General features: G+C 56.7%; 1 protein-coding gene across 2 annotated transcripts in view; it reads left to right on the forward strand.

The window, feature by feature from the left end:
• Nucleotides 1–2,660: 2,660 nt before the first annotated feature.
• RET (ret proto-oncogene) overlaps nucleotides 2,661–26,204 on the forward strand; it is a 54,512-nt gene continuing 30,968 nt past the window's right edge. For both annotated transcript variants that reach the window (XM_046654927.1, XM_046654928.1), the window contains exon 1: nucleotides 2,661–2,927. In XM_046654927.1, the coding sequence (XP_046510883.1) occupies nucleotides 2,861–2,927 (67 nt within the window). In that variant the 5' untranslated portion in view covers nucleotides 2,661–2,860. The remainder of the gene's footprint in view (nucleotides 2,928–26,204) is intronic.

The following is a 26,204-nucleotide window of genomic DNA, read 5'->3' on the forward strand; positions in this document are numbered from 1 at the left end:
TGTCACATGACTATAAGTGACAAAATTCAAACTCAGATCTGACTCACTGCAAAGCAGAATCCCATATCAGAACCTCTTGGGGGAACTTTTAAAAAATATATAGATTTTTATAGAGGTGGGGCCCAGGAACCTATGTATGGATAAAAGCTGCCCTGGAAATACTCCAAGGGGCCCCACGGGCAGGGGTGGGGGGCACTGACCACATTGCGATGCACCCCCTCCCCCAGTTCCCAGAGAGCTCTCAGCGCCTGTGGCTACGATTTATTGAACACTTACCATGTGCTGGCACTGAGCTCCACCCTCACCATGTACTCCCTCTTTTTATCCTCATTTCTCCTTCTGAGAGGGCGATGTTTACACTTGGGGAAACTGAGGCTCAGAGAGAGATGACTAAGGGAAGCCACGACAAGAAGTAGGAACCTCCTGCAGACTTCTGTCTCCCTGGGACAAAGAGAAGAAAGGGCAGGGGCTTCCTGGGGAATCACAGACTGGCAAAGCTGGGATCTACCTCAGCTCAGCTGACCTCCCCTGTGGGACCTCAGGGAGGCTGCATGCGGTTCCTCTCTGCTGGTGAGGAAGCTCCTTCCTGCTGCTCTGATGTTCTGGATCCTGAGCCAATGCCTAGGCCCAGGCAGGGCTGAGTCACTCCCCTCCCTTAGTCCTGAGCCCAGCAAGCCCAGGGCTTTACCTCTCCCCTCCACGAGATGCCCCTCTGGTCAGGACCCTGGGCACGCACCGTGGTGGTGGTGGGGGTATATGTACCCATGTCCATGTGTGTGAACACAGGTGTATGCATGTGTGCATATACATGTATGTGCCTGGTTACATATGTGAGGCGCCCCCCCCAGAGCTTTTTCTAAGAAGAGGGCAATGCCCCCACCATGGTGTCAGGTGTCCACTCAAGATCCCCAGGGTGGTGGTAGAGAGAGGGTGGAAAGGCCTGAGGAGACTCAGGCAGAGAACAGCCTCAGATGGGTCACACAGAGCCTAGCCAGACATCCAGCCATCCAGTGTCAGCCTAGGCCTGGCCAGGGCGGTCCCTGGGAGGCACAGGAGTAGGGCTCGTTGGAAGAGTGGGTCAAGCTACCCCTCTTCTTTCTGAATTCTCTTGGGTGGCAGCCACAGGAACCTGTCTGCAACAAAGGAGTCCCTCAGCCTCTCGCTTCCTACTCAGCACACTTCGTAGTCATTAGCACCAGAGGCAGGCCCTACCTGCACCCAAGGGAGCACCCCATGGCCAACTCCAGCCCCATAAATCCGTGGGCCCCAGGCCCTGGGGGGGTGTGGCAGGCAACATAAGGTCTGGTGGCCACAGGGTGGCTCTCCTGAGCTGGCAGCACTGCGCCTGGCCTCTGGCCAGCAGGCAGGCTCTGGACATCTCAGCTGGCAGAGCCCCCAGCGAGCCTCTGTCTTGGCAGCTCCTCCTCCTGCCGGCGAGGGTGACTTCACTTTGACTTCATATCTGCAGAGCGATGTGCAAATCTGTTATTCAGCCCTGAGCCCAGCCCGGCAAGAGGGCGGGGCTCTGTGCACAGCGGGAAGAGGACACCCCAGGCTCGGGTACACTGGACCCTCCCACTCCAAGGCCGCACGGGCTTCCACTCCTCTGCACCTGGGTGGAGGCCAGCCCTCAAAAGGCAGCTAGAGGATAGGAGAACAGCAGACTTTTCCCACAGAGGCCTAGAAGCCACCTCCGAGCCAACCCCAGGACCGTCCAAGTTAGAGGTCCAGAGTCTTCTCCTTAGGATTGGATGTGTTTATGGGCATCATCGCCTTGGGCAAATATTAAATTCTTTTGGGCTCTAGATCCTCCCTGCTATTACCTCCTACCTAATCAGCCCCACGTCCTAAGCGTTCTGTTTGGAAGGGCGGTAAGGGTACCCACCCTTTAAGCACCCCATTAGGCCACGAGCGCCAGGTCTCTTTGAAAAGCGTGCCTGGCGCCAGTTTCCTGCTCCCATTGGTTGGACCAGTCCTAAAAAGAGGGATCACAAAGTAGCCCTCCTACCCTCTTCCCCGGCGCGACCACCGACATCATAAGCCACGCGCCAGGCTCAGCCCAGGAGTGCGCAGAAAGTGCTCCGGCTTCCCTTCCCTTGCCGGGCGCTTCCCCGCCTCGGGTCCCCCGAGAGGCCGCGCTCCCACCGCGCCTCCCCTCACTGAGAAATGGCGGAGGATGCGCTCCGCGCCGCGCCAAGAACCTGGAGGCGGGGCACCCGCCTAGTCTCCATGTCCGCTCGGGCTCACCCCCAGCCAGTCGGCCCAGACTCCGCATCCCGGCGTGGTTTCCCTGCCTTCTCTGGGCGGCTGGGAAGGGCTAAGCGCAAGGACCGCGAGCCGGTGCACAGGATGAGAAAGAGTGGCTGTGCGTGCGGGGGTGCACGGTTTGGGGCTGCGGGTGGCAGGCCCGCAGCCCGTGTCCCGCACCTGGCTCCCACTCGCGCCCCGCCCCGCCCGCACCCCGAGTCCAGCACGCGTCTCCTACTCGCGCCCCGCCGGACCCGCACCCGGCGCCGCCCAGACCGGTACCCCGAGCCCCGCCTCTACCCCGCACCCCGCCCGCACCCTGGCCCCGCCCGGCCCGCCCCGCGGCCCTCCCCCAGTCCCCCTCACCGCCCCGCCCCGCCCCTGCCCGCTCCTCCGGCGCAGTCCGCGCCGGCCGCGCTTCAGTCCCGCGACCAGAGCCAGGCGCGCGGCAGAGGAGAGCGCCCCGGAGTCCGCGCCCAGACGCTCCGCGCCCGCAGTGTCCGCCGCGTCCGGGGCGGGCATGGGGCGGCCAGGCTGAGCGCCGCACCCAGCCGCCGAGACCCGCCAGCCCAAGCCACCGTCCCTCTTGCCGCGGCCCCGGCGCGCACGGGCGATGGCGAAGGCGACGGCCGGCGCCGCGGGGCTGCGGTTGCTGCTGCTGCTGCCGCTGCTCGGCGAAGGTAAGTCCTGCCGGCCGCCGGTGCCCGCAACAGCCGGGGCGAAGTTGGAGCCGAGCAGCGGAGTGAACGCGTTCGGAAACGCCTTTCTGTTTGCGGCGGGCAGCGGGCTGCGCAGTTGGCGGCCGCCTGGGCTCTGCTGGGAGCGAGGTGGTGCGGCGGGCAGGGCGCCTCGGGTCTGGGCTGGGCGGGTCTCGGACCGGAGCGCGATGCAGGCCGGGCTGGGGCGGCCGGGATCGGTGCCGAGGGCCAGAGCCGCAGCTGCTCGTCCCAGCCTGGTCGCGCCTCACGCAGCAGCCGCGTCTTGGAGCGAACTGGGCAGATCTTGCCGCCGTTTCGGCGCAGGTAGAGGACGACTGAGGTAGCCCTAGAAAGCCTGCGACTTGAGCGGGGAGTTCTGTTTCTGCAGAACATGCCCCGTCCTGGTTTCCTTTTCGCGCTCCACGTCCGTGCGTTCGTCCTCCAGCTCTGATACCCTGGCCGGGCGCAAGTGCGGAGGGCATCTGCTCTTTATAAAAGGTTGCTTTTCCCTGTACATTTTTGCCGCCCTAGTCTTTAAAAGTCCTAAAAAGCCTGTGGTTTCTGGGGAGCCTGCCCTCGAGGGCCGCTCAGACTGGCCCGGCGCAGCCGGTTGAGGGCCCGCCTTGTCCTAGTCCCACCCGACAGCTTAGAGTCGCGCGCCGCTGCCCGGGATGGGCACCTGAAGGTGCGGCCTTTGGGACCGTATGATGGCTCTGGGCCAACTTCTATCAAGAGCTTTTGACCAGCTCGAGGTGGGGTACCGCCAGCGTCGGTGCTGGGAGCATTAGATGTCGCCTCGCAAAACCTGGTCACTGCCCTCACCCCCAAACCCTGACAGATGAACCCCAAGCCTGTAGAATCTTTGACCCCCTTTGGCCATGTCGCGGTCCGTCAAACCCACCCTGACTTGATCGCCTCCCGCAGTACTATGTATGCACCAGGTTTCCCTCTGAGAGGGATGGCGCCCAGGCTACCCTCCCCCACTTGCTTACAAAGGACTTTCTCTCCCTGTGGCCTTTGGGAACCCAAGAGCCCGGGTCCCCCGCCTCTAGCCCCAGGTCCTGTGCAGGCTCTGGGTTCACAGACCTGCCCAAGGCTTCGTTCGACTGGATCCCCAACTCAAAAGGCAGATAGTGAAGCCAGAATGGGGTCCCCAGTCCGTCATAGGGAGGGCAAGGGAGAAACTCTTTCCTTGCCCTGGAGAAAAATGGAGGGAGGGAGTCTGTTTCCAGTATTGGGACTCTGGGGTCACAGTGCTGCAGGGGGAAGACAGGCAAGAGGCTAAAGGACAGAAGTAAACACAAACACTGTCTTCTGAAGATCTCTTGTAACTCCTGGTTGCAACTTTGTAGTTGTGGGCATGTGGTCAGGTGTGAGCCAGAAGCCTGTGGCACTGGGCAGCCTGCAGAGGATTTCCCTTGCCCTTCCACCACCTTGCACTTAACTAGGGTGCCCAGTGAGGCTGTGGGGGGCTGGACTGGGGGGCAGGTTGCAAGGGTTGGCCTGGTAGCCCTTGGCAGGAACGCAGGTGGCTTTTCCACCCCCCTGGCCCAAGGTGTTGGGCAGCGGAAGACAGGCTCTCCAATCCAGGGAAAGTGAGCACCCGCCCCACCCACCCTTATCTTGGGATGACAAAGAAATCGTGATTGGTGGCACTGAGAGTGGAGATGTGGCCCCACAGCACCCAAGGAGAGCAGCTGGGGTCTTTGGAGAGGCCTTCAGGTGCCCTTTATCAGGAGCAGCAGCCCTGGAGCTAGCGAGCCGTGCTCTCAGTGAGCAGCTCCAGACTGCCACTAGTGAGCTGGGCTGCTACTCCCCCGACCCACCCAAACTGGGCCAGTTCGGCCGCGGTGCGCCCTCTTGTGGACGCAGCGCTCCAGTGGTCGGGCCTGTTGCCAGGGGGATGGGCTCCTTCTCCAGAGGATGAAGGTTTTCCTTTCCTGGGTCAGACACTGAGGAAAGACAGCAAGCTCCCTTCTGTGCCAGGGAAGATGGCAGGACGGGGTCAGGGAGGGGACCCAGATGAAGAGGCAGTGGCCTAGACTACAGCGCAGAGGGAGAAGCAGCTGCCTCAGGGCTGGCAGGGGTGGGCTGGAGGGCCCAGGGAAGCCCAGAGCAAGGCCATGGACATTAACAGACCCCACCCCCCCCCCCCCCCACCAACATGTGCAACACTCTCATTGTTTGTGACCACACACACCTTCAGAAAAAGGTGCCAGTTGAAACACAGACTCCCAGAGCAGGACAGGACTTGTTCTTCCCCACACCCTGGTATCCGTGCACACTTGCACACACACCCTCACATCTGTGCTCTCACACACACATGCCCTTGCATCTGTGCTTGCTCACACACACAGTCATCACCAAGATACACTCCTGCCCTTTCTCAAGGATATGTGATCATGAGGCCTGTGGACACACACACTCCCACAGCGTGGCCCCTCACACTCCACTCTCCCCCAGGGAACTCAGCCTCTCTCCCTGCTGCTAAGGCACACAGGGGCACCTGCCCCTCACCACCTCATACACTCATGGCAGACCCATCTGCCCTGGATATCCTGGAACCAGAGGTAGGGAACCTCCATCTAAAAATTGCTCGTAGAAGAGCTTTGCTGCTCAGCACAGTACAGCCATCCCTATTGCCTGCATGAGGAATTGGAATCCCAGCTTCTGGGGCTCCCCCTGCATTTCCCAAGCCAACCCCTCACCCAGCACCATCTCGCTGGCCTCCTGTAGCTCTCAGCAGGCCTCACGTCTCTTGTCTTCCGAGCCTGACTTCTTGGGTCCCGTTTTGCTCAGCACCTCTGGCCACAAGGAAGGACCTGCCCTCTCTGCCTGTGGACCCCCTGAGCCTTTCACTCCCAGGTACTGAAGAAGGGAAAACTTGCCATGACTTGACAGGCCCCCTCTCCTGGCTGCCGGGCCCACCCCTCTGCACTGGGGCCTGGGCAGGCCACTTCTGCCTGGACCAGCAGGTTCCAGAGCAGCCCTTGGCCAGGAAAGCTGCTCCACCTACTTCTTCCTTTCTCTTGTGGCTCCTCCCCTCTCTTTGGCCAGGGGCGAGTGGAAGACATGTCCTTCTGCCCCAGGCTGGCCTGGGCCCTGCCCTCTTTCTCCTCCACTCCAGCCCACTAAGCCCCTCTGGCCTCTGGGAGCTGCCTGTATCCCATGCTGGGATGCATCCTAACCAGGAAAGAGGGGCTGGGCCAGCTGGTGGGCTCCTAGGGGTGGGGCCTGCAAACAGAGAGCAAATGGGGAAGTTTATTGAGCCCGTTGCTAAATTGCCTTTATTCTGCAGAATTGCTTTAGGGACAGCTAAGTAAATCACTGTTTCCTTGGTGGTGTGAAGAAAATGGGATGCATTCACCTAATGGGGAGCTAATGGCCTTTTAGCTGGGGGAGGAGAAAACTAATTAAAAATTATGGTATCTGTTAAAATGGAGCCTGGGGTGCCAAGGGGAAGGGAGGGCCTGGAAGCTGCGGCCTCCCCTGAGGCCTTCCGCCCTTCTGCGACCTAAGAGAGGACTCCTCCTTAACTGGGTAAGGCTGATGCCAGCAGCAGCCAATCAACTGGGGGCTCACAGCCTATGGTCCTGTGCTAAGCACTGCTTATCTGCTAGCTCACTGTATCCTTCTGAACCCCTGGGGGGGGGGGGGGGGGGGGGGGGGGTTAGCCTTGTTTTCTCGTTTCACAGGTGAGGAAACTGTGGCTCCTGTAGCCTATGGAGAGGACTTGGTGACTCCCCACCCCTGGTTCTCTGGCTTTCAACAAGCCACTTCTTTGGGCCAGCAGTGGTGGGGACCAGGAGTGGGGCTGAGGAGGGGTCCTGGGAGGGAGAGGTGGCCCTGAGCCCACTGACCCATCGGTGACTCCCCTGCTTGGGGCTCCAGGGACCCTGGGGACAGCCTGGCCTAGGTATGAGAGTGAAGTGTGGCGCTGTGCTCTGACACCTAAAACAGGAGCTCCTCTGGGTGAGACTGCTGCTTTAGCTGACATCTGGGTGCCCTGTGGGTGTGGGGACACCACCAGGCATGGCCCTGTCATAGCTGGCCCCAGGAGAGGGGCATGTGTGCTCTGGAGTGGCCCTTGCACCCAGCCTCTACCTGGGGACCCAGCACCTGACAGAAGCTACTGTGCTGGGGGGGGTGGGAGTGAGGCTTCAGGCAGCATGGGTGCGACTATGTCTCCTTACCCGGGACAGGGCTTGCCTCCCCAGGGATCCAGAAACTGGGCACCCAGGAAAAAAGGCAAAGTTGGAGAAGTGCTACCCCCACAGAAGCTCTTCCTTCCATCCTGTGGAAGTAGCTACATTTCCACCGTGGAACCCCCTCCCCCTTCCCGTGGGTGTCGGGGGAAGGACACTTCCTGGTGTGGGGGTTGTGCTCAGGCTCCTAACCTTGGCGGCCACTCAGCTCAGGCCCCTCATGTCGTAGTCCTCCTCTCCCTCCTTATTTCTACAATTGTTTTTCTGAGTGAGTGACTTAATAGTAACAGTAACCATAATAGTTTTCAGCCACAAACACTCCTGGAGGGACCACCTGCGGCCTGGGGAGATTCTCCAGGGCTAGGGATGCGCTTGGGGAGACAACAGAGGGCCCTTTGACCTCAGAGCTGTCACTCTACAGGGAGGGACAGACAGTAAAGGAAGCGCTAAGCCATCACTTATGTCAAATGTGTATGTGTAACTTCAGGTACAGGTGCATGGCAGGAGGCAGGCTGAGGGTAGGGTGGGAGAGGGCAGTGGGCCGCCAGGCAGGGAAATGGCCCTCTTGTCTGTGGGTGTAGGCTGAAGGGGGATGATGGCAGTGGGGGCTCTTCTGTCTCCCTGGCCGTCTCTCTCCCCTTCTCTCCCACCCTCTCATTTGCCTCCCCTGGGTGTACAAGGGCCCTCTTCCATGCTCTATGGGCTTGGGGTGCTTCGGCCCCTAGAAGGCTGGGCAGTCAGTATAACTCAGAGAGGTCAGACCCAGAGTGTCCATCTGGGCGCCTGGGGACAGTGCTTCTGGGGAGCCTTGAAGGGGTGAGAAGGGTCAGTTTTCCCAGAGCCCACCTGGGTTTCCCTTCCCCCCACCCAGAGTAGCAGCCCAGGGCTGGTGGTATTTGGGGACTTAGGGGAGGCTTTGACTCCTGAGGCAGGGCTCCACCTCATCTCTGAGGACCTTAGAGGATGGGGCCCTCCAGGGACCAAGGCTCCAGGACACTTGGGAGCCCCGGTGGACTGGACCCTCCTCCTGTCCTCCCTCCCTCCCTGGTCCTCCCAACGTCTGCCTTCCCTGAGCTCTAGGGCCAGATGAGGCCTGGGCTTCCATTGAGCTCTGGCCTCACAGCTAGGTAATTGCAGGAGCCTCTGGGACCCTCTCTGCCTCCGAGGCTGGAGCCTATGAAGCCAGTGGATCCCTGAGCTATCCTCAGAGACCCTGGACAAGGCAAGGGTGGGGCAAGAGGTGGCAGCAGGCTGGCACTGTTCCCTTAGCTTCTCCCCCATTGGAGCTGATGCCCCCTGGAAAGTGGTTGTGGGGCAGATGACGTCAATAGGACCTGAGGGCAGCAGTTCAGGCACCACGTGGGCCCTCAAGGAGAGCAGGTGGCCAGCCCCGAGCAAACACCGCTGTTTGCTTTAGCCTTGTGGGTGGTTCCACAAAGTATAGCAGCCAGGGCACTATACAGAAAGGTCACCTGTGCACCTGGACAGGTGTGTGCCCACCTGGTGGGCCGGCAGGTGCAGCCTCTCTGTGACATCAGCGATGCCCAGTGGGGGCAGAGCTGGGGCTCTGCAGGGCAGGGTCCAGTTCTGGGACCAGCTCAGGGGAGGTGCCTGTGCCTCTGCCGGCCTAGGTCCTGGGGGACCCAGCCGCCCTCCCAGATTCAGGTGCCGGCAGCTGCACCTCATCACAGTTTTGAGCCTCCGCTCTTCTGAGACATGGGTGCTGATGTCTGGGTTCTGCAGGGCCCTGGGCTCCAGAGAAGTGCCTGAGGGGTCAGTATGGCATGGGAGGGGAAGGCAGGGGAGGTGAGGCTTCCAGCCCCGCACCAGAGCACCAGCCCTGACCTGCACTCTGATTGGAGAAAGGGTTCTGCTGCTAAAATAAGTCACAAAACCCCTGGCAAGATCAGGGTCGTCACAGTGGTTCCAGTGCCCCCCATGTGCCTGTATGATTGCCAGAAAATTCTAGTGATTCTCACTCTTCCAGAAAGGGAGAAAGAAAACAATGTAATTTCCTAAAATTGAATGAATGGCCTAGAAAATGCTGGGAGGATGTGCTCCATATGCCAGGACTCAGAGTGGGTGAGTGTGGAGGGTGAGCTGGGGGTGCACAGAGTGACGGTGGGCATCTCAGTGAAGGGAGAGAGTTCATGGAGTTTCTTCCTCCAACTTGTCTTGCCAGTGAAAGAGGCCAAGACTTAGAGAAACAGTGAAAGAGAGGAGCCAGGGGGCTGGTCCTGGTTGGGCATGGGCTTTCTCCTCACCCATCATTGCCTGTGAGGTGTCCACTGCTTTCTGTTCTCTCCTTTCTAGGGAGGAGAAAGGGTGGAGTTGGGGAGCAGGGCTCCATCCCAGCCACCACTCAGGCATGCGCAGCTCTGGCCAGGTCCCTGCACAGCCGCCTTCCTCTCCTCAGCTGTGGAAGCAGCGTCAACATGCACATAGCGCTGTGGGGGCATGCTTTGCCATCAGGAGGGGTTGAGCCTTGTCAGTGGGTAGCCTGTAGGTGGTCATTGCAGGCCACTTGTCCAGCAGGACTACAGACATGACTCCATAGAGCCTTGAAAAATCTTTATTGAGGACCCACTCGAATCTTCTTTGCTTCCCAGCCTCCTACCCACCTGTATCTATAAGGGGAAGCGAGACTGTACTTGGTTACAGAAACCCCCACCATCTCAGTGACCCAAGGCAGTCCATTTGTCTCCTGCTCATGGCGCTTCCTGTCAGCCACTCCATGCCTGGCTGTGTGCATGGAGCTCTGAGCAGCCAGGCCTGGAGGGGCCCAGGGCTCTATGCCCATTTCCTTGGGCTGGAATCCCGTCACCTGGCCCTCTTTCTGCAAAGGAGGCCTGGGGTGCAGAGGAGAGTGAGGCAAGTGAGGGGGTGCACACTGGGGCACCTGCACGCGCTTCTGGGAGTCTCCTCTCCAGACTTGCACCCCTGCTCACGGGCTCTTCCAGCCCTGCCCCTACAGGGCGGCACAGCAGGGCCCTGTGTCAGAGCTAGCAGCTGGGGGTGCAGCAGGATGGCATGGTAAATAATTACAATTTACTTTTTTTTATTGAGGTGAAATTTATGTAATACGAAATCAACCATTTCAATGTGAACAATTCAGTGGCATGTAGTACATTCACAGTGTTGCATAGGTGTCACCTCTGTGTGGTTCCAAAACATCTTCATGTTCACAAAAGGAAACCCCATATCCATCAGGCAGTGCTGCCTCCTCCCCTATCCCAGCGCCTGGTAACCGCCTGGTAACCACCACTCTGCATCCTGTCTCTATGAATTTGTCCAGTTTGGACCTTGTGTATGGCGTCTTTTACGTAGCATAATGTTTTCCAGGTGCATTACATTGTAGCATATGTCAGTACTTCGTTTCTTTTTAAGGATGAGTAATATTCCGTTGTGCATATAGACCATGTTTATTTGTCCATTCATCTGTTGATAGACATTTGGGTTGTTTCCACCTTTCAGCTATTGTGAATAATGTTGCCATGAACATTCATGTGCAAATACCTGTGGGAGTCGTTGTTTTCAGTTCTCTTAGGTATGTTGCTAGGAGTGGAATTACTGGGCCATATGGTAATTCTATGTTTTATTTTTTGAGGAATTGGCAAATTGTTTTCCATAGCAGCTGAACCATTTTATATTCCCATCACAGTGTGTGAGGTTTACAATTTTACCACATCCTCACCAACCTTTGTTATTTTCTGAGTCTTTACAAAAATTATAGCCATCCTAGTGGGAACAAAGTGATATCTCATTGTGGTTTTGATTTGCATTTTCCTAGTGATTAGTGATGTTGAACATCTTTTCGTATGCTTGTTGGCCATTAGTATCTTCTTTCGAGAAGTGTCTATTCAGGTCCTTTGCCCATGTTTAATTTGGGTGTCTTTCTTTGTTGGGTTTACTTCGCTTTATCAAATCTCCTCCAAGTATTACTGAGAAGCGGTTTCATCCAGCAGCATGTCTGTCAGTGTCTAAGCCCCAGATCCCTCTTGAGGAGACCATGGGTTCATCCGATGTCTTCCTGTGGAGGCTGAGTCACCATGACCTCACTGGGACCCTGCGGACATTCTCAAAGACTTGGACCCTAAAGCCACGTTGAGCTTCAATGTCCCAGAGCAGTGTGTGTGAGACGCTGTTGTCCAGGGCACCCTATGAAGGCTAGAGGAGGGAGGGGTGCCAGGATCCAGCCGCCCACCTAGCCCACCTGACAAGGCAGGACTCAGCAGCAGGGGAACCCAGGGCTGCCCTGTCTTGCTAAACCTCAATCCAGACTCTAAAAATAACCAGGCAGATCCAGTGTAAGTTGATTACCATAATTGCAGCTGTGTGATGTCATGCTGCCAGTCCCGTGAAGCCGTTTTCCTGGGACAGTGGTATGTGCAGAGGCAGGGCCCACCCCTCCCTGCACCCAGAAGCTGCACAGGTGCCTGGGCCTACATGGGGCGGGAAGGCCTTGACTGAGGGGTAGTGGGAAGGCTTTGTGGGCCCAGGTAGATCTGATTCCAGAGTTGGGGGCCGGAGAAAGGAGAACCAGCTTCCGTCAGCAGGTGCTCTGTGCCTGGGCTGTCCCAGCAGAGCTTCCAGGGAGGAGTCCCTGTCCATATTCACAGCTGGGAACAGAAGAGAGAGGCCGAGTGCTGAACCCGTCTCACAGCGAGGCTGTGGAGGGGCCTGGACTTGGGCCCGACTCTGCCCTTGTCTTTCTGCTTCCTCGTGTTGTGCTGAAATCTCTCCTTTGGATCTAGGCGCCTGTCTTCTTACCTTATCATCAGTGGCCAAGGAGGACATCTGTGGTCCTAATCCTCTTCTGGCCCAATGTTCCTTATGCCCCAGGGGCCACCCAGGCCAAAACTCACCCCAATTCCCATCATGCCCACTGTCCTGCCCCTTGGCCCCTCGTCAGGAAGGTCATTCCGTGAATGCTCTTGCACAGATGTCACACTGACTCATAAGGGAATCAGAACTTAATCTGAAAGAAGCCTCAGCATCAGGTGCAACTCTCTCATTTTACAGATGGGGAAACTGAGGCCCAGTGGGAGTCATGAGTTGTCACATGTTGCGGAGGCATCAACTGAAGACTTGGTTGCCATGACCCCTTCTCCACAGGTCCACTCTAGCCCTGGAGTTGGGTTTGTTTTTACTCTTGAAGTTGAGGTCTCTAAGGTCCAGTGCTTCCAGGGGGCTTGATAACAGCATCCAGATGCAGGTGGCACGTGTCCCCACACCCTCTGTCTGGGCTGCGGTGGGCCTTCAGGACTTGCTGACTTGTCTGGCCCCACATCCATGCTCTGCGAGAACCTTCTCTCTCGGAGGCTTCCCCAGCTCTCCTCCCTCCACCTTCCCAGCAGGGCGGAGCCTCAGGCCTTCTTTGGAGCCCCCACAGCCCTGGGAAGAGCCCGGCTTCTGCTCGGAGACCGTAGTGGCCTGCCCACAGTCCACCCTGGCTGCACCTCCCGCACTGGCAGTGGGAGTGGGGAGAGGAGAGGACAGCAGGCCCGAGGCTGCAGGGAGAGGTCACAGGGGGCTCCCAACAGGAGCACTGTGACATCCTGAGCGTGCCCCACGCAGGAGGGAGTGCACACTGGGGACAGGAGGGCAGACCGGCTCAACTGGAGTCCTTGAGCACCTGAGACAAAGGGGCTCCCTTTAATAGGGCCGACTTGGCCCCCTCTCTTCCTTTCAAACTTGACAAGGAGGTGCAGCCAGACCACAGGCTGGCCCTCCAGACCCCCTCAGGCTGCTTCAGGGCCCAGCAAGGCCCAGCTCTGACTGACAGGCTGCCGTGGGCTTGTGGAGACACCTTTGTCCTGGTCACCCCATGTGGGTGGTCCCATGTGGGTGCCGCTCTTCTGGCACTGCCCTGACCCCCTCCCAGGAGGTACAAGTCATGGGTCACCATCTATGTGCAAAAGTGCTGCTCTGTCCAGACTTTGCCGGACCCACCTCCTCAAGTGTTTGGTGGTACTAGGACCCAACAGGGGGAAGGGAAGGACCCCTCAAGGCTCACTTCTGTGTCCAGAGAGGATGGGTGTGTCAGGCCCCAAGCATGGGTGGGCACCTGGCAGTCGCTCCCTCCACCCAGGGCAGCCATTACTTTGTCTGTCCCCGTTAGGCGGGAGCTGCCTCAGCAAACTCCCACTCAGTTATGCCTCCCTGGCCTTCACTCCATTTCTCTGAAATGTTAAAGAGCGAATTTATGCAAGGAAACTTTTAGGGGCACCTACCTTTTAGAGGAAGCTCAGGGAGGCCCTGGATGGTTATTTATGGCAGCATTTTCGGCCTGGTCTGCAAGCAGATGGGTAGGTGGCTAGGGGTCCTGGGTCACAGTGCCCTGGCTTCTCGACATGTGTGCACAGCCGTTGCTGAGCAGAGGAACCCAGTGGCCACACACACTGGCCAAGAGTGACCCTCATTCTGGCTCACTGTCTGTGTGGCCTTGGGCAAAGTACTTAGCTTCTCTCTGCCTCGGTTTGCCCCCCTGTAAGGCAGGAATCATAATTACCCCTCCCTCTGGCAGTTGTGTTGATTAAATGGGTGATGTGTGTGAAGCACTTAGAACAGAGCCCCTCATGAAGAATGCACAGTAGAAGGCGCCCAGTTAATGTTGAACGTGGGCCAGAAGGGTGCTGGGGGGTCAGAAAGGATCAGGACCATCTCTGTTCCAGGAGCTCAAGATGGGTGGGTGACAGATGTGTTTAAGTCTGAGTCATGGTGCTCTGCTGGGTACGTGAGGGACAGTTGCCCAGGCAGAGGCACCAGGGTCAAAACCGATGATCTCCTGGCCCGTCACCCCCAGGCCGGAGCCGGCACACCCGCAACTGCAGTCAACTGGGCTGAGGGACACAAGAGCCCTGGAGCCAAGGGGGCCTGGTGACCCGTACACGGTCATCAGCAGGCCACTTGGGTGGCCAGTCTTTTTCCAGCCAAGCCTTGCCCCGGGTAAGAAATTAATTGTAACCTAATTGGCAGTTTCCTTTGCATAGAAGCCGGAAGGAACTGCCAGCGAGGCTGGTGATTAACTGGGCAGCAGCTGGGAAATCACATTTGGGCAGGAGTGTCCGTCATCTCAGCAAGGCCACTGCAGCTGGTCGGGGTGGGTGTGGAAGTGTGGGTGGTGGCCGCGGGTGCATGTTGGATGCAGCCTGGGACCCAGGCCCCCTGGAGCAGGAGGCTGGGGCCTGTGGGCAGAGGATGAGTGTGGGCTGCTGGCTCCCATGCTTCTGGGCTGCAGATGTCACTTGCTGACCTCACTCCCCCAAACCTCAGCCGTGCCCCCACCCCTTCCTCACCCTCAGCAGAGGGCCACGTGGATGACACAGGGGTGTCAGGGCTCTGGTTGCAGTTCCACAGTGAGTGCGAGAGGTGAATTCTGGGCTTCACTTTCCCAGCATTGAATGGGGAGAGTGATGTCTCTGGCCTTCAGAGAGAGCTCAGGCGAGGTGTGTATAGAAGAGCTTTTCACAAAGGAAGGTAGAGGAGTGTGCCTGTTTGTGCGTGTGTGTGTGTGTCAGTGGTACCTCTGGGTGAGGGCTGACCCCCAGGTCTCTCCCCCATCCAGTTGCTCTTCCTGGCCACCAGCCACCCTGCCTGGCCAGGGCCCAAGAAGACGGGTGTCTGGGGAGACACTGTACCCCACATTGGGTCCCGTGCCCTCCCCCACAAAGGACCACACAGTGGGTTCGGGCTGGAGGGATGACGATGGGAAGGGCCTTGAGAGCTGTACTGTGTGTGAAGCCCCCGACCAGATGGGTGGGCAGGAGCCCTGGGCTCTGTCCCAGACAGAACCCTCGGGAGCATGGAGAGCCCCAGAGCTCATCCTGGGAAGCCCAGGCACCCAGTGTGTGCCAGGATGGCCACTCGCTCCTTCCAGTGTGCTAGGCCCATCCAGCTTGTCCTTGCTGTATGCCCAGCCCAGATCAGAAAAGCTACTCAGTCTTGTGGCCACAGTGGCACAGGCTGCCCACTAAGGGCTGCTGGCAGCATTTGGGGAAGGAGGAATTTAAGACTAGAACTGAGTCTGCCCTGCTGTGATGGTGATAGTGTCCTCATTGAAGTAGCTGGCCCTGGCATTTGTTGAGTGCACAGTGTATGCACTAAGCTGTCCTTCTGTTGGGCACACTTGCAGAGGTCAGAGTTTTCTTGAAGGGTTTGCAGACAGAGGCTTAAATTTAGGGCATCAGGACCGGGACAAGCTGTCAGATTTCCCCAAAGGAGGGATTGGCTTATGAGTAAGCACAGCTGAGCTGAGCCGGGGACCCATGAGCAGAGGCAGCTGGTTCTGACACTGAGGCACCTGTGGAGCATCAAATTCCTAGAGCCTGCCCCAGGCCTTCCCTTCACACCTGCTCTGTGCCAGACGTCAGGCAAGGTTCTAGGGATACAACAGTGAGCAAGACAGGCCCAATGCTGGCCCTGTAGGCCTTTACAGCACAGCTTTCCTCCCGTGGCTTGTGTGGGCCAAACCTGGCAAAACTGCTTTCGTTTGCAAGCCTCAGGATGGCTGGCAAAGTGACAGTGGTAATGGCAGTGATGGTGGTGAAGGTGGTGATGGTGGTGATGATGGTGATAGTGAAAGTGGTGGTGGTGGAGGTGGTGGTGAAGGGGGTGGTGGGGTGAAAGTGATGATGGTGGTGATGATGGTTGTGGTGGTGATGGTATAGGTGGTGCTGGTGATGGGGGTGGTGACAGGGGTGGTGACGGGGATTGGGGAACGATGGTGATGACAGTTGTCCTGAAGATAGTGATTATGGTAGTGGTGATGGTGGTGATGGTTGTGGTGGTGTAGCCACCTTCACTGAGCTTTACTGGGTGCACACTGTTCTGAGTGCATTATGTGCACTGAGTCATTTTAGCCTCCCACTGACCCTGTGAGGTGGGACGTCTTAATATCCTTGGGTACAAAGGAGAAAACTGAGGCACAGAACTTATGTCACTTACCCAGACTGGTGCCCTCCACCCCACTACCCAAACACTGTGTTCTCCATTGCCCCCAGATCAAGTCCACAGAAGATCAAGTCCACCTCTCTTCTACCAGGTTTTCCAAGTTCATGACCTCTTGGCCTTGCAGAGCTGGACTTCCTGTCACCAGCCAGTGTTGCTGCTTTCCCTCTCCTCTGCCTTCAAGGCCAAGCCCGCCCCACCCTGCCAGAGCCCCTCAGACCACCCTCCTCTCATCCCTGTGTCCTGCCAGGACACTGTAGCTGGCCTCTAGGACCATCCCTTCCCCCTCTGGCCTCTGATTGCCCGTCTGTAGGATCCAGGCCTGGGCCCTCCCAGCTCACCCCAGCCCTCCTTCTGTCGCTCAGTTCAGGTATTTTTTCAGAAGGGGCAGTTTAGTTTTGCCCGAGTCCCCGAGGGATAGGATTATTTTTAAACTCTGCCTGAGCAGCCGATAAACACAGCAGGGCTGTACTGAACCAACAAGGCACCACCCCACACACCACACCACACGTAACAGATGTGCCCCCGGCCCCACAGACCCACACTCACTTCCCCCACATACCACACTCTCCCTGTGCACGCCACACACACAGGTGGGCATGGCTCCTGAGACCCAAGTCCCCACAGGACTCCTGGAGCTGGCCTCCCTCCCTCAGGCCGTCCTTAGTGCCCACAGTGCTGTGCCCAGCCCCCAGCCCCAGCCGTCTTGGAGCCACCTGCTCCAAGGGGAGGATGCATTGGGAAAGTGTCCCCGTGCCCTTGCAGGGCATCCGGAGGCCTGGGATACTCGTTCCCCTCAGGGTTTGTCTCCTCCTCCACCATCCTCAGCCCCCGACCTCTGACCCCAGCCTCCTCCAGGGACACTTCTCCACCCAGGATTGGGGTCCTTTCAGATAGGGCAGCCCACATCTGCTCAGCAGGAAAGTGTGTGACAACACAGGTCCACCCTGCTGACCTGGTGCTGACCAGGCTCAGCCTGCACTGCCACTGCATCCCTTGGTCAGGGATGACACCAGGGAGGGTGCACATGCCCCCTCCCCCAGTCTGCTTTCCTGATATTCCTGCTGGGGCGGGGGGCATCTCAGTGTCACCAACCACAAGATCTAAAAGCTGGGATTACTTGCAGGGAAGGGACCAGCTGACCTGTGAGCCTAGGACCGGGAGTGGCCAGGAGGCAGTCAGCCTGTGTGTCTGTTTGTCTTTCCTGCCTGGCTTGGGGTCTGCCAGAGCACTGAGGACGCATTCACTGTCGCTTTTCCAGAGGCAGGTGAGCAGCAGGGGAATGGGCACCCCTTCTTTCTGTAGGATGCTCCCCAGGGTCCTAGGAGGGTGTTGTTGAGAGGTGAGGCTGGGAGGCCCTGGGCTGAGGTGCTCCTGCCATGTGCCAGGGTTGTAACAGTTGTGTGGACGTACCTCCCACATGGGGAGGTGTCGAGCGCCTGCTCAGCCCCAGCTATTCAGAGTCACAGTGGTCGGCCTGCTGGGCCTTCCTCTGTGCTCACGGGCAGCGTGGCTGAGGAAGCAACCCCTCCAACCAGGGCTTGCACCGGAGCAGAAGCCTGCCCTACCTCTCCTGCCTCCTCAGCAGGGCTGGCCAGGTCCCTGAGCCCTCTCATCTCAGCTTCCTCATCCACAAAATTAGGTTAATGGGAGTAGCCCCCAGGAGAATGTGATGGTGCAGGCGCAATGAGGTGGACGGGTTGCCGTGGTGAGAACAGGGCCTGACGTCAGAGCATCAGCCTCTGCTTCTGTTAGTGTCAGATTAGTGCTCTGAGAGTTAAGAGAGCAAAGGTCAGTGAGGTTGGGGATAGGGCCTGGGGGTAAAGGCTGAGCTGAGCAGGGGCTCACCTGAGAGAGACAACCTGGGAGGCCCATGCACCCAGGAGTCCTGGGCAAGGCTGGGTGAGTGAGCACAAGGCCCAGAGCCAGAATCTGCAGTGTTGGTGCCTGTGGGGAACAGAGGCCCCCTGAGACCCTGGCACCTGTGTGCTGTCACCCATGCAATGGCGAGCTCCCCAGCCATTCAGGTCTCTCCTGTGCCTGGGCACTGTGGTCCTGTGAGTAACTGGCAGTCGAGGCTGGAACCATAGCAGAAACCATCAGTACCCAGGTATTTACATGGCCCATGGCAGGCAGCCAGGACAGCACTGGTGGGAGGCCAGATGAGGCCAAGAACGTGTGGTTCTGTTTGGCCCTGTTCTGGCTAAAGATAGAGCTGTGGGCACATTTTTAACAAATAAAAAATGAAAACAAAAGCATAAGTAGCAAAAGGAAAAATAGATAAACTGGACTATATCGAAATTAAAAACTTCTGTGCATTATTGGACACAATCAACAGTGAAAAGGAAACCTATGAAATGGGAGAAAATATTTTCAAATCACATATCTGATAAATGGCTAATATCCAGAATATATAAAGAATTCCTACAATTCAGCAGCAACAACAAAAAACCCAGTTCAAAAGTGGGCAAAGGACTTGAACAGACATTTCTTCAAAGAAGATACACAACTAGCCAATAAGCACATGAAAAGATGTTCAGCGTCACTCATGATTAGGGAAATGAAAATCAAAACCACAATGAGATATCACTTCATACCCATTAGGATGGCTACTATCAAAAAAAAACCCAGAAAATCACAAGTGTTGACAAGGATGTAGAGAAATTGGAACCCTGGTGCACTGTTGGTGGAATGTAAAATGGGGCAGCCACAATGGAAAACAGTGTGGAAGTTCCTCAAAAAGTTAAAAATAGAGCTCCCATATGATCCAGCAATTTCACTTCTGGGTATATGTTCAAAAGAATTGAAATCAGTCTCAAAGAGATATTTGTACACCCACATTGATAGCAGCACTGTTCACAATACCCAGAAGGTGGAAGCAACCCAAGTGTCTATTGAGGTATGAATGGATAAATAAAAGGTGGTATATCCACACAATGGACTATTATTCAGCCTTAATAAGGAAGGAAATTGTGACACATGCTACAATATGGCTGACTCTTGAGGACATTATGGTAAGTGAAATTAAGCCAGTGACAAAAAAAACAAATACTGTATGACTCCTCATATGAGGTCCCTAGAGTGGTCAGAATCATAGAGACAGAAAGCAGAATGGTGGTTCCCAGGGGCTGGAGGAAGCAATGGGGAGTGGTGTATAGTTCAGTTTTGCAAGGTGAAGAGAATTTTGGAGATGAATGATGGTGATCATTGCAAAACAATATGAATATATTTGATGCTGCTCAACTGTACACTTAAATAAGATGGTCAATGTAATGTATATTTTTTTTTTTAAGAAAGATTTTTTTTTTTTAAAGATTTTTATTTTTTCCTTTTTCTCCCCAAAGCCACCCGGTACATAGTTGTGTATTCTTCGTTGTGGGTTCTTCTAGTTGTGGCATGTGGGACGCTGCCTCAGCGTGGTCTGATGAGCAGTGCCATGTCCGCGCCCAGGATTCGAACTAACGAAACACTGGGCCGCCTGCAGCGGAGCGCGTGAACTTAACCACTCGGCCACGGGGCCAGCCCCAATGTAATGTATATTTTACCACAGTTAATAAAAAACTTGGAACTCCGATCCCCTTTTACACCTCCCCAAATTTGTTGTTTACAATAGGGCCTCCTCTGATCTGTGCTCTTTTCCTAAAAGCAAAATTACATTATAAGCCCTTGCAGAAGCAGCTTCCAGCTGGGGCAGCATACCAATTGCAGGGTGTGTGAAGCATACTGCAGGGTGGCCCTGCCTGTGCATGCACGCGTATGTGCATGCATGTGTGTGTGCGAGCACACATGTTGGCTAACATGTACCAGTGGGCGGTGTTTCTCAGCCACCAGTAATCACTTCCTGAGCTGGGGTCAGTGGTTTTGTTCTCAGCCTGACAGCTGTGTGCTCAGCACCAGCCGCCAGCCTCACCAAGGCCAGTGCACTAGAGGGCACTGCGTGCCCCACACAAGTCTTGTCATCCTGCTCCTGACCATCCACCCGTGGTCTCCACGCCCGGCAGATCAGCCAGAATATCTTAGCTGAGTCTGATCTCACCCCCCTCCTCACCCCACCCCTATCCTGTCCTGCTGCTCATCTCCTATCCCAGATTCTGACCATTTTCCCAATGTGCCCAGCCATTTCACACCCCTTTTCAGGAAACCGTTTATTTATTAGTTTGTTCCTTCATTGATTCATTCATTGGCTCACTCATTAGTTCCTTCTTTCAGCTCATATATAGGGAGTTGGCCGATGGTTGCTGGAAGGTGGTGCCCAGAAGAGTGGGGAGGAGGTGAGTTGGGGGGGCAGATGGGGCCTGACCCCTGGTGAGGAACAGTGTTTTATTCTGCAAGCAGTGGACAATTAATGGAGGGCTTCAGGCAGAGGGTGACATGATGTGACTGACCTTGGCTGCTCTGAGGCAGGTGGCCTATGGGGTCGAGAATGGGCCCAGGGAGATTGGTTCAGCAGCATGGTGTCCTCCAGGTGAGGGAGGTAAGGGAGCATGGCAGCTAGGGCTGGGGGCAGCAGAGGGCAGTCTGTGGGTTGGTGTGAGGGGTAGAAGACAGGAGGGCTCAGGGTAAGTCTGCAGTGTATGGCCTGAGCAGTGAGGTGGGTGGCCTTGACTGGGGTGGGAAGAATGGGAGGAGCAGGCCGGGGTGGGGAGGCTGGGCTGTCCTCTAAGTTAAACTGAGATGGGATGGATGGAGCAAGGCGGTGGAGATAGGCATCTGGCATTCAGGACGAGGTCAGGACTGGTGAATGTTGTGGTCAGCAACACAGAGGTGGTAATTAAATCCATGGGGCTGGCTGCCATTTGGTAGGGGGGAATATGGAGTGAGGACAGGGAGCTCCTCCTACCTAGAGGATAGGCTGATGGGGAGGAAACCAGCACAGGAGGTGAGCAAGCTGGCTAATCGACATGAAACTGGAGAGCACCAGCCAGGAGGTCCTAAAAGCAGCCATAGAGAAGGGAAATCCAAGGCATGACAATTAGAATGAACAGAGTTCTCGGCTCCAGTAACAGAAGCAAAAGGACAGCAGAATTGTGTCTTTGAAGGACTGAGAGGAAATAACTCTCCTGCAGAATTCTCTACCCAGCAAAAGTACCTTCCAAGAATGAGATAAAAGCATTTAAAGAAAAAAAGAAAAGAAACGCAAGACCCAGGTTCACGTTTGCTGTGAGGGAGGTAGAGTGGAAGGTGGGGACACGGGAGGGTGCCAGCGTGGCTGTGTCCTGTTAGGTTGGCCAAGGGTTCATGGGTGGTTGCTGTAGTGTTTACTTTCAACATAAATGTTCTGCAAAATGTCTTCCTTCTATCTATCAAATATTCAACTAGAATAAAGAGAAAACGTGAATGGATATGGGAGGAGGCTCCATGGGGTGGACAGGCCACATCCTGAGAGGGTGATGGTGCCAAGTGCTGAGGCCTGAGCCCCAGATTGGGGCTGGAGGGACCCCCCACAGGGACAGCTGGCCTGCAAGGGGAGGGGGCCACCCTCCGGAGGAGTCGTGGGGTCTGTTTTCCATTCCCAGTGAAGATGATGGCATTAGGAAATCGTCTGTTAAGGAGATTCTGCTGGGCCATAATAAAACTGTCATCTGCATGGTCTGGCACTTGTCAAGGGTGGGAGCCGGGGCTGCCCGGTGAGTTGATTCTGCAGGAAGGGCCTGCCCTGCACATAGACGTGGGTGCTCCTGCTAACCCCACGCTGTTCTTGGATCATACCACTTTACAACTTGTTTTCTTTCTTACAAGCCCCAAATTCCGGGTCTCATGTTGCAGGCCTAGGACATTTTTAGTTGTTTGGGGCTCTGCATTTCCGTGGCAGAGTGACCACAGTGAGTCACTGTGAGGACAGACCCAGTGGTGAGGTGAGAGACCAAGGAACCCACCCAGGCAGTACCTGCCCCATCTGGACTGGCGTGGTCAGATGGCTCACATCCACCACCGAGGGCAGCAAGGAGGTTGAAGGAACTCAGGTGAGCTGAGGACCAGGGCCAGGACCAGGCTCAGAGCATCTGCAGTAAGTGAGCAGGAGAACAGGGGTCGGGTAGGGGGGGACGGGACTGACAGTGAGTATGTAACAGTGTGAGAGAATATGTGTATGAGTGTGTAATCGTGTATGTGTGTGTGAGAGAGAGGTATATGTATCAGTCTGAGTGCAATCAGGAGACAGGTCCCACACAGCAGGAGAAGTTAACATAAGAGTTACTAAGCTGTGATGAGAGCTCTGAGGGCTGAGGGAGGGAGCCCCCTCCCCAGGCTGGGGTCAGAGCCCACTGGAGGACCTGGGTTGCAGCCCACTGTGCATGGAGAAGTCAGCTGGGTTATCTGGGCTAGGGCTGGCCCACAGTCCAGAGGCCACCAGGAGGTGACCCTCCAGGGCACAGGGGAACCCAGGCTGTGGATGGGCATACAGAGGGGTCTGTGTCTGGGAGGCTTCTGGAAAGTGATCACTGGGCTCTGATATGGGCTGCGTGTTTTAGGCATGTGGCCAGGGCAGAGCACACAAAATGTCCCCACACTCCTGCCCAGGCAGCAGGAGCTAGAGAAAGCAAGGTGTTAACCAGCGAAGAAGCAAAGCCCTTGTCTACCTGCAGCGTCCTCCCCCGACGAAGCTCTGCTTCCTGCTCACTTGTAGGAGGGTACTCAAAGTGTCCTGTGTGGGCACGAGAACAGGTGCACATGTGACAGAGTGTGTGTAAGAGCACGTGTGTGAGCGTGTGCCCACATGTGCTCTTGTGAAGGGTTGAATGATGAGAGGCAGCAATGCACTCAGGCCTGCTTCCATCTGCATCTAAATGTGAATAAATTAAACATCCCACCCAAGGATGGAGCATGGGAAACTGCCTTGCCAGGCTATGAGAAGGTAAAGGGAGAAGCAAAATCCTGGCCGAGCAGCTGCTTGCCCAGGATGAAACCATCGTGTCCATCGGCGAAGGCGCAGCCACCACGGTGGGTTTACCTGTAAAGGAGCTGTTGGAGGAGGCTTTGCTGGGAGCGGGACAGCACTTCACCCCTGTTGAACATTCATCCTCTTTTCCCTGCTGGGATTGGGCAGAGTGGAGCAGATGGGGTCTTGGGCTGGTGGCCTCAGTGTCTGTTTCCATCTCCTGCATGCCTGTGTGTGTGTGCGCTCACACGCACACACCACGGGGCATGAGGGTTCCTGGGGTCTCTCTGAACGTTAGCAGTGACTTGGGCCTTTGGCAGGTGTGCCATGAGCCATGCAGGACTAGCCCGTCCTGTGTGAGGAAAGGCCGGCTCCTCACCCCTCGGCGTGGTACCAGGGCACCAGGGCATCCTGAGGACCCAGAACCACGAGGAGCCACTGGGCATGACTCTGGCCAAGCCTGTCCAGGCAGAAACGGTACACTAGGTGTGGGGGAAGTATTCTGTCACCCTGTGGCATTCAGAGGTGGAAGGCGGGGGTGGGAAAGTCTTTACAAGTCCTGCTGTGCTGACCTAGCCAAAGTGCCAGGGGCAGCTCTCATCAGAGGCAGGTCTGAGCCCCCCAGAAGAAAGGTGCCAACAGTGAGGGGCAGTGGGCCTCCTGGTGGGCTCAGTGTCTGCCCTTAACCTGACTTCCGCTGCCACTTTGTTAGCCATTGTACCAGACCCCAAGACATAGAACCTCCAGCTGTTTGACATCGTTAAGGCTTCTCCCCTCCCAGCCTCAGTGTTCTTAACTGTGAAATGGGGTAGTGAAGCACACAGCAGTTGTAAATCTGAAGTGAGAGCTTCGTACGGTACATACCTGTGCAAAGGTGAAGCCTGTCTGCACCTGCACTGACTGCTCCTCCTCTTCCTAGCATGCCCTCCTTTGGTTCACAGTTGGAGAAACTGAGGCCCAGTGGAGGCCAGCCCGCTGTAGAGGCTGCACAGGCCTATAAAACTGGACACCCACGGCCCATCCGGGCCTCTCCTCTTTCACCCACTGGGATGGGCTACATCATTTCTGGGGCCCAGTATAGAATAAAGATGGGGGCCCCTTGATCTAGAATTATGAAGAATTTCAAGACAGTGATAACATTAAACCAAGTGTAGGGCCCTTTGGGACTGCCCAGGCTTCTGCCTCCCAAGGCCGGTCCTTCACCCACCTCCTCAGTTCCCAGCCTTGGACCATGTGTTTTTCTATCTAAAAGTGTTTGTGACAAGGAGGAGCATTAAGGCGGCCATGCCCTACTGCAGGGACCACCTGGGAGGCATTTTAAGTGCGTTTAAATCTGTTTCTGCTCATAATCATTGCCGGAGCCACAAATCCGTTTTGGCAGCAGCAGACTGGGCCCCACGTGGATCCTGTAGGGCTGGGCTCCGTGAGATGAGCGCTGGCAGGGCCCATTCTCCCCTGCACATGTGTTCTGTGTCGCAGGGACTGGACTATCGTGGAGGTGGGGGCTCTCAGGAGCTCGGGCCCATCCCACCTCCCAGTGCCTGGACCACTAAAAGTGTGCACTCAAGGAGGCCCCCCGAGATGAGGAGCCTTGTTCTGGTTCTGTTCCTATCTACTGGCAGGTGGGGCTCTCTGGGTGGAGCATCTCCCCCCTGACAACACCCATCTGCTCTTCTGAAGCCCCTAAGTGTCACCACAGCTGCCTCCACAAGGCCCTCCTGGCTGGTGGCTCCAAGGGCAGCCAGTTCTTATACAGCTGCCCAGGGCCAGGATGTGTGTCCTGAGAGAACCAGCCAGCAGAAATTGGGTTGCCTCTCATGACGAAAACTTGGTCGTCACACAGCATCCACTGGCTGGTGCTCTGAGGGCAAGAGCACAGACCACGCCTCACTGTGAAGGGGTCAGGCACACTGAGGAGAGCTGGGGACCTGGCAGGCTCTGGAGCCACAGGCTTCCCTGGTCTGGGTGCTGTCTTGTGGCCCATACCCACCCTGCCCGCCCCCAGCAGAGTTCCCTGCAGCTCTGGGAGTTGGGCCCACTGGGAGCACCTCAGGTCACTGGTGGTTAGTGCACGACCTTCTGCCAGGGTGGGGAGGAGGTCGGCAGTGCTGGTACTGGCTAAACCCTCTCCCAACGGGTGTGATGTACCAAGCCTGGGCTGCCCCCAGCCACCATCCTTTGAGGCCTCTAGGAGTTACAGTCTCTTTGTGACCAGAAAGGTAAACTTCGAGACACTTCAGGGATGCCTTCCACTGCTAGCTGGTGTTCCTGATCCCTCAGGTCTTGGTGGTGGGGCAGAGCCTCTCCCGGCAGGCAGGGCCACCTCAGCGGGGGCCCAGGCCAAGTCAGCTGAGGGTGAAGGGCACGCTGCTGCGGGCTCGCCCGCTGTGACATGAGCTGAGTGGGCTGGTGAAGGATGTGCCTCTGGAAAGGCAGCTTTACGAGTTGCAGTTCTCTTGTCTGTGTGTGTACCCTTGAGCAAACATAATGACTTTTTATTCTTTCTGCCTCAGTGTCTGTATCTGCAAAGCGATGATCCCAACAACTCCTCGTCTGGAACTGTGGGCAGGATAGAGGATAAGTGCGTGTCCCTGGGGGTTCGGCCTTGTGCTCTCTTAGAGGCAAGAGCCTCCCAGAGCCGTCTAGTGGGGCTGTGCTCACCCCCGACCCGACCTGTGAGAGGCAGCCAAGACTGCAGTGGGCCAGCCCCTCTGAGAAGGTCATGGGGGTGGGTCATGGTGGAGGGAAGGGAGACTAAGTCTTCCTGTCCATGGGACAGTGAGCATCAGCTTCCTGGCCCCTTTCCCAGCCCCCCACCAGAGCTCCCCTGGACCCTCTGACTCAGAACCTTCATGGAATGTTGGAGGAAAAGGAAACTTGACTGTTGCTTGTGATTGAGGCCCGTGTTATGGGGCAGCAGTGCTGTGCCTGGCTCTGATCCCCCTTCTGAGTCTGCCTTCCCAGACTCTGCTGTGCTTGGGTGCCATGCTGGGTGCAGTGGGGCGATGCCATGGGCTGGGCACCCCTCTGATTTCTGTGAGGGAAGCTGGGTGGCCCTGCTAAGGAGGGCAGGCCCAAAGTTACTCTCCCAAGTAGGGGCTCTGGCACATTCCTGGTAGGAAGTGGCTGCCAAACTCCATCAGGGACCCCTCTGCAGCTGTCCCTCCCCTCTCTGTGGGTAGGGAGACACCCACAGGGAGTGCTCCTGTCTTGTCTCAAGAGCCTCGA

The sequence above is a fragment of the Equus quagga genome, chromosome 2 (assembly GCF_021613505.1).
Source record: "Equus quagga isolate Etosha38 chromosome 2, UCLA_HA_Equagga_1.0, whole genome shotgun sequence".
NCBI classification, from domain to species: domain Eukaryota; kingdom Metazoa; phylum Chordata; class Mammalia; order Perissodactyla; family Equidae; genus Equus; species Equus quagga.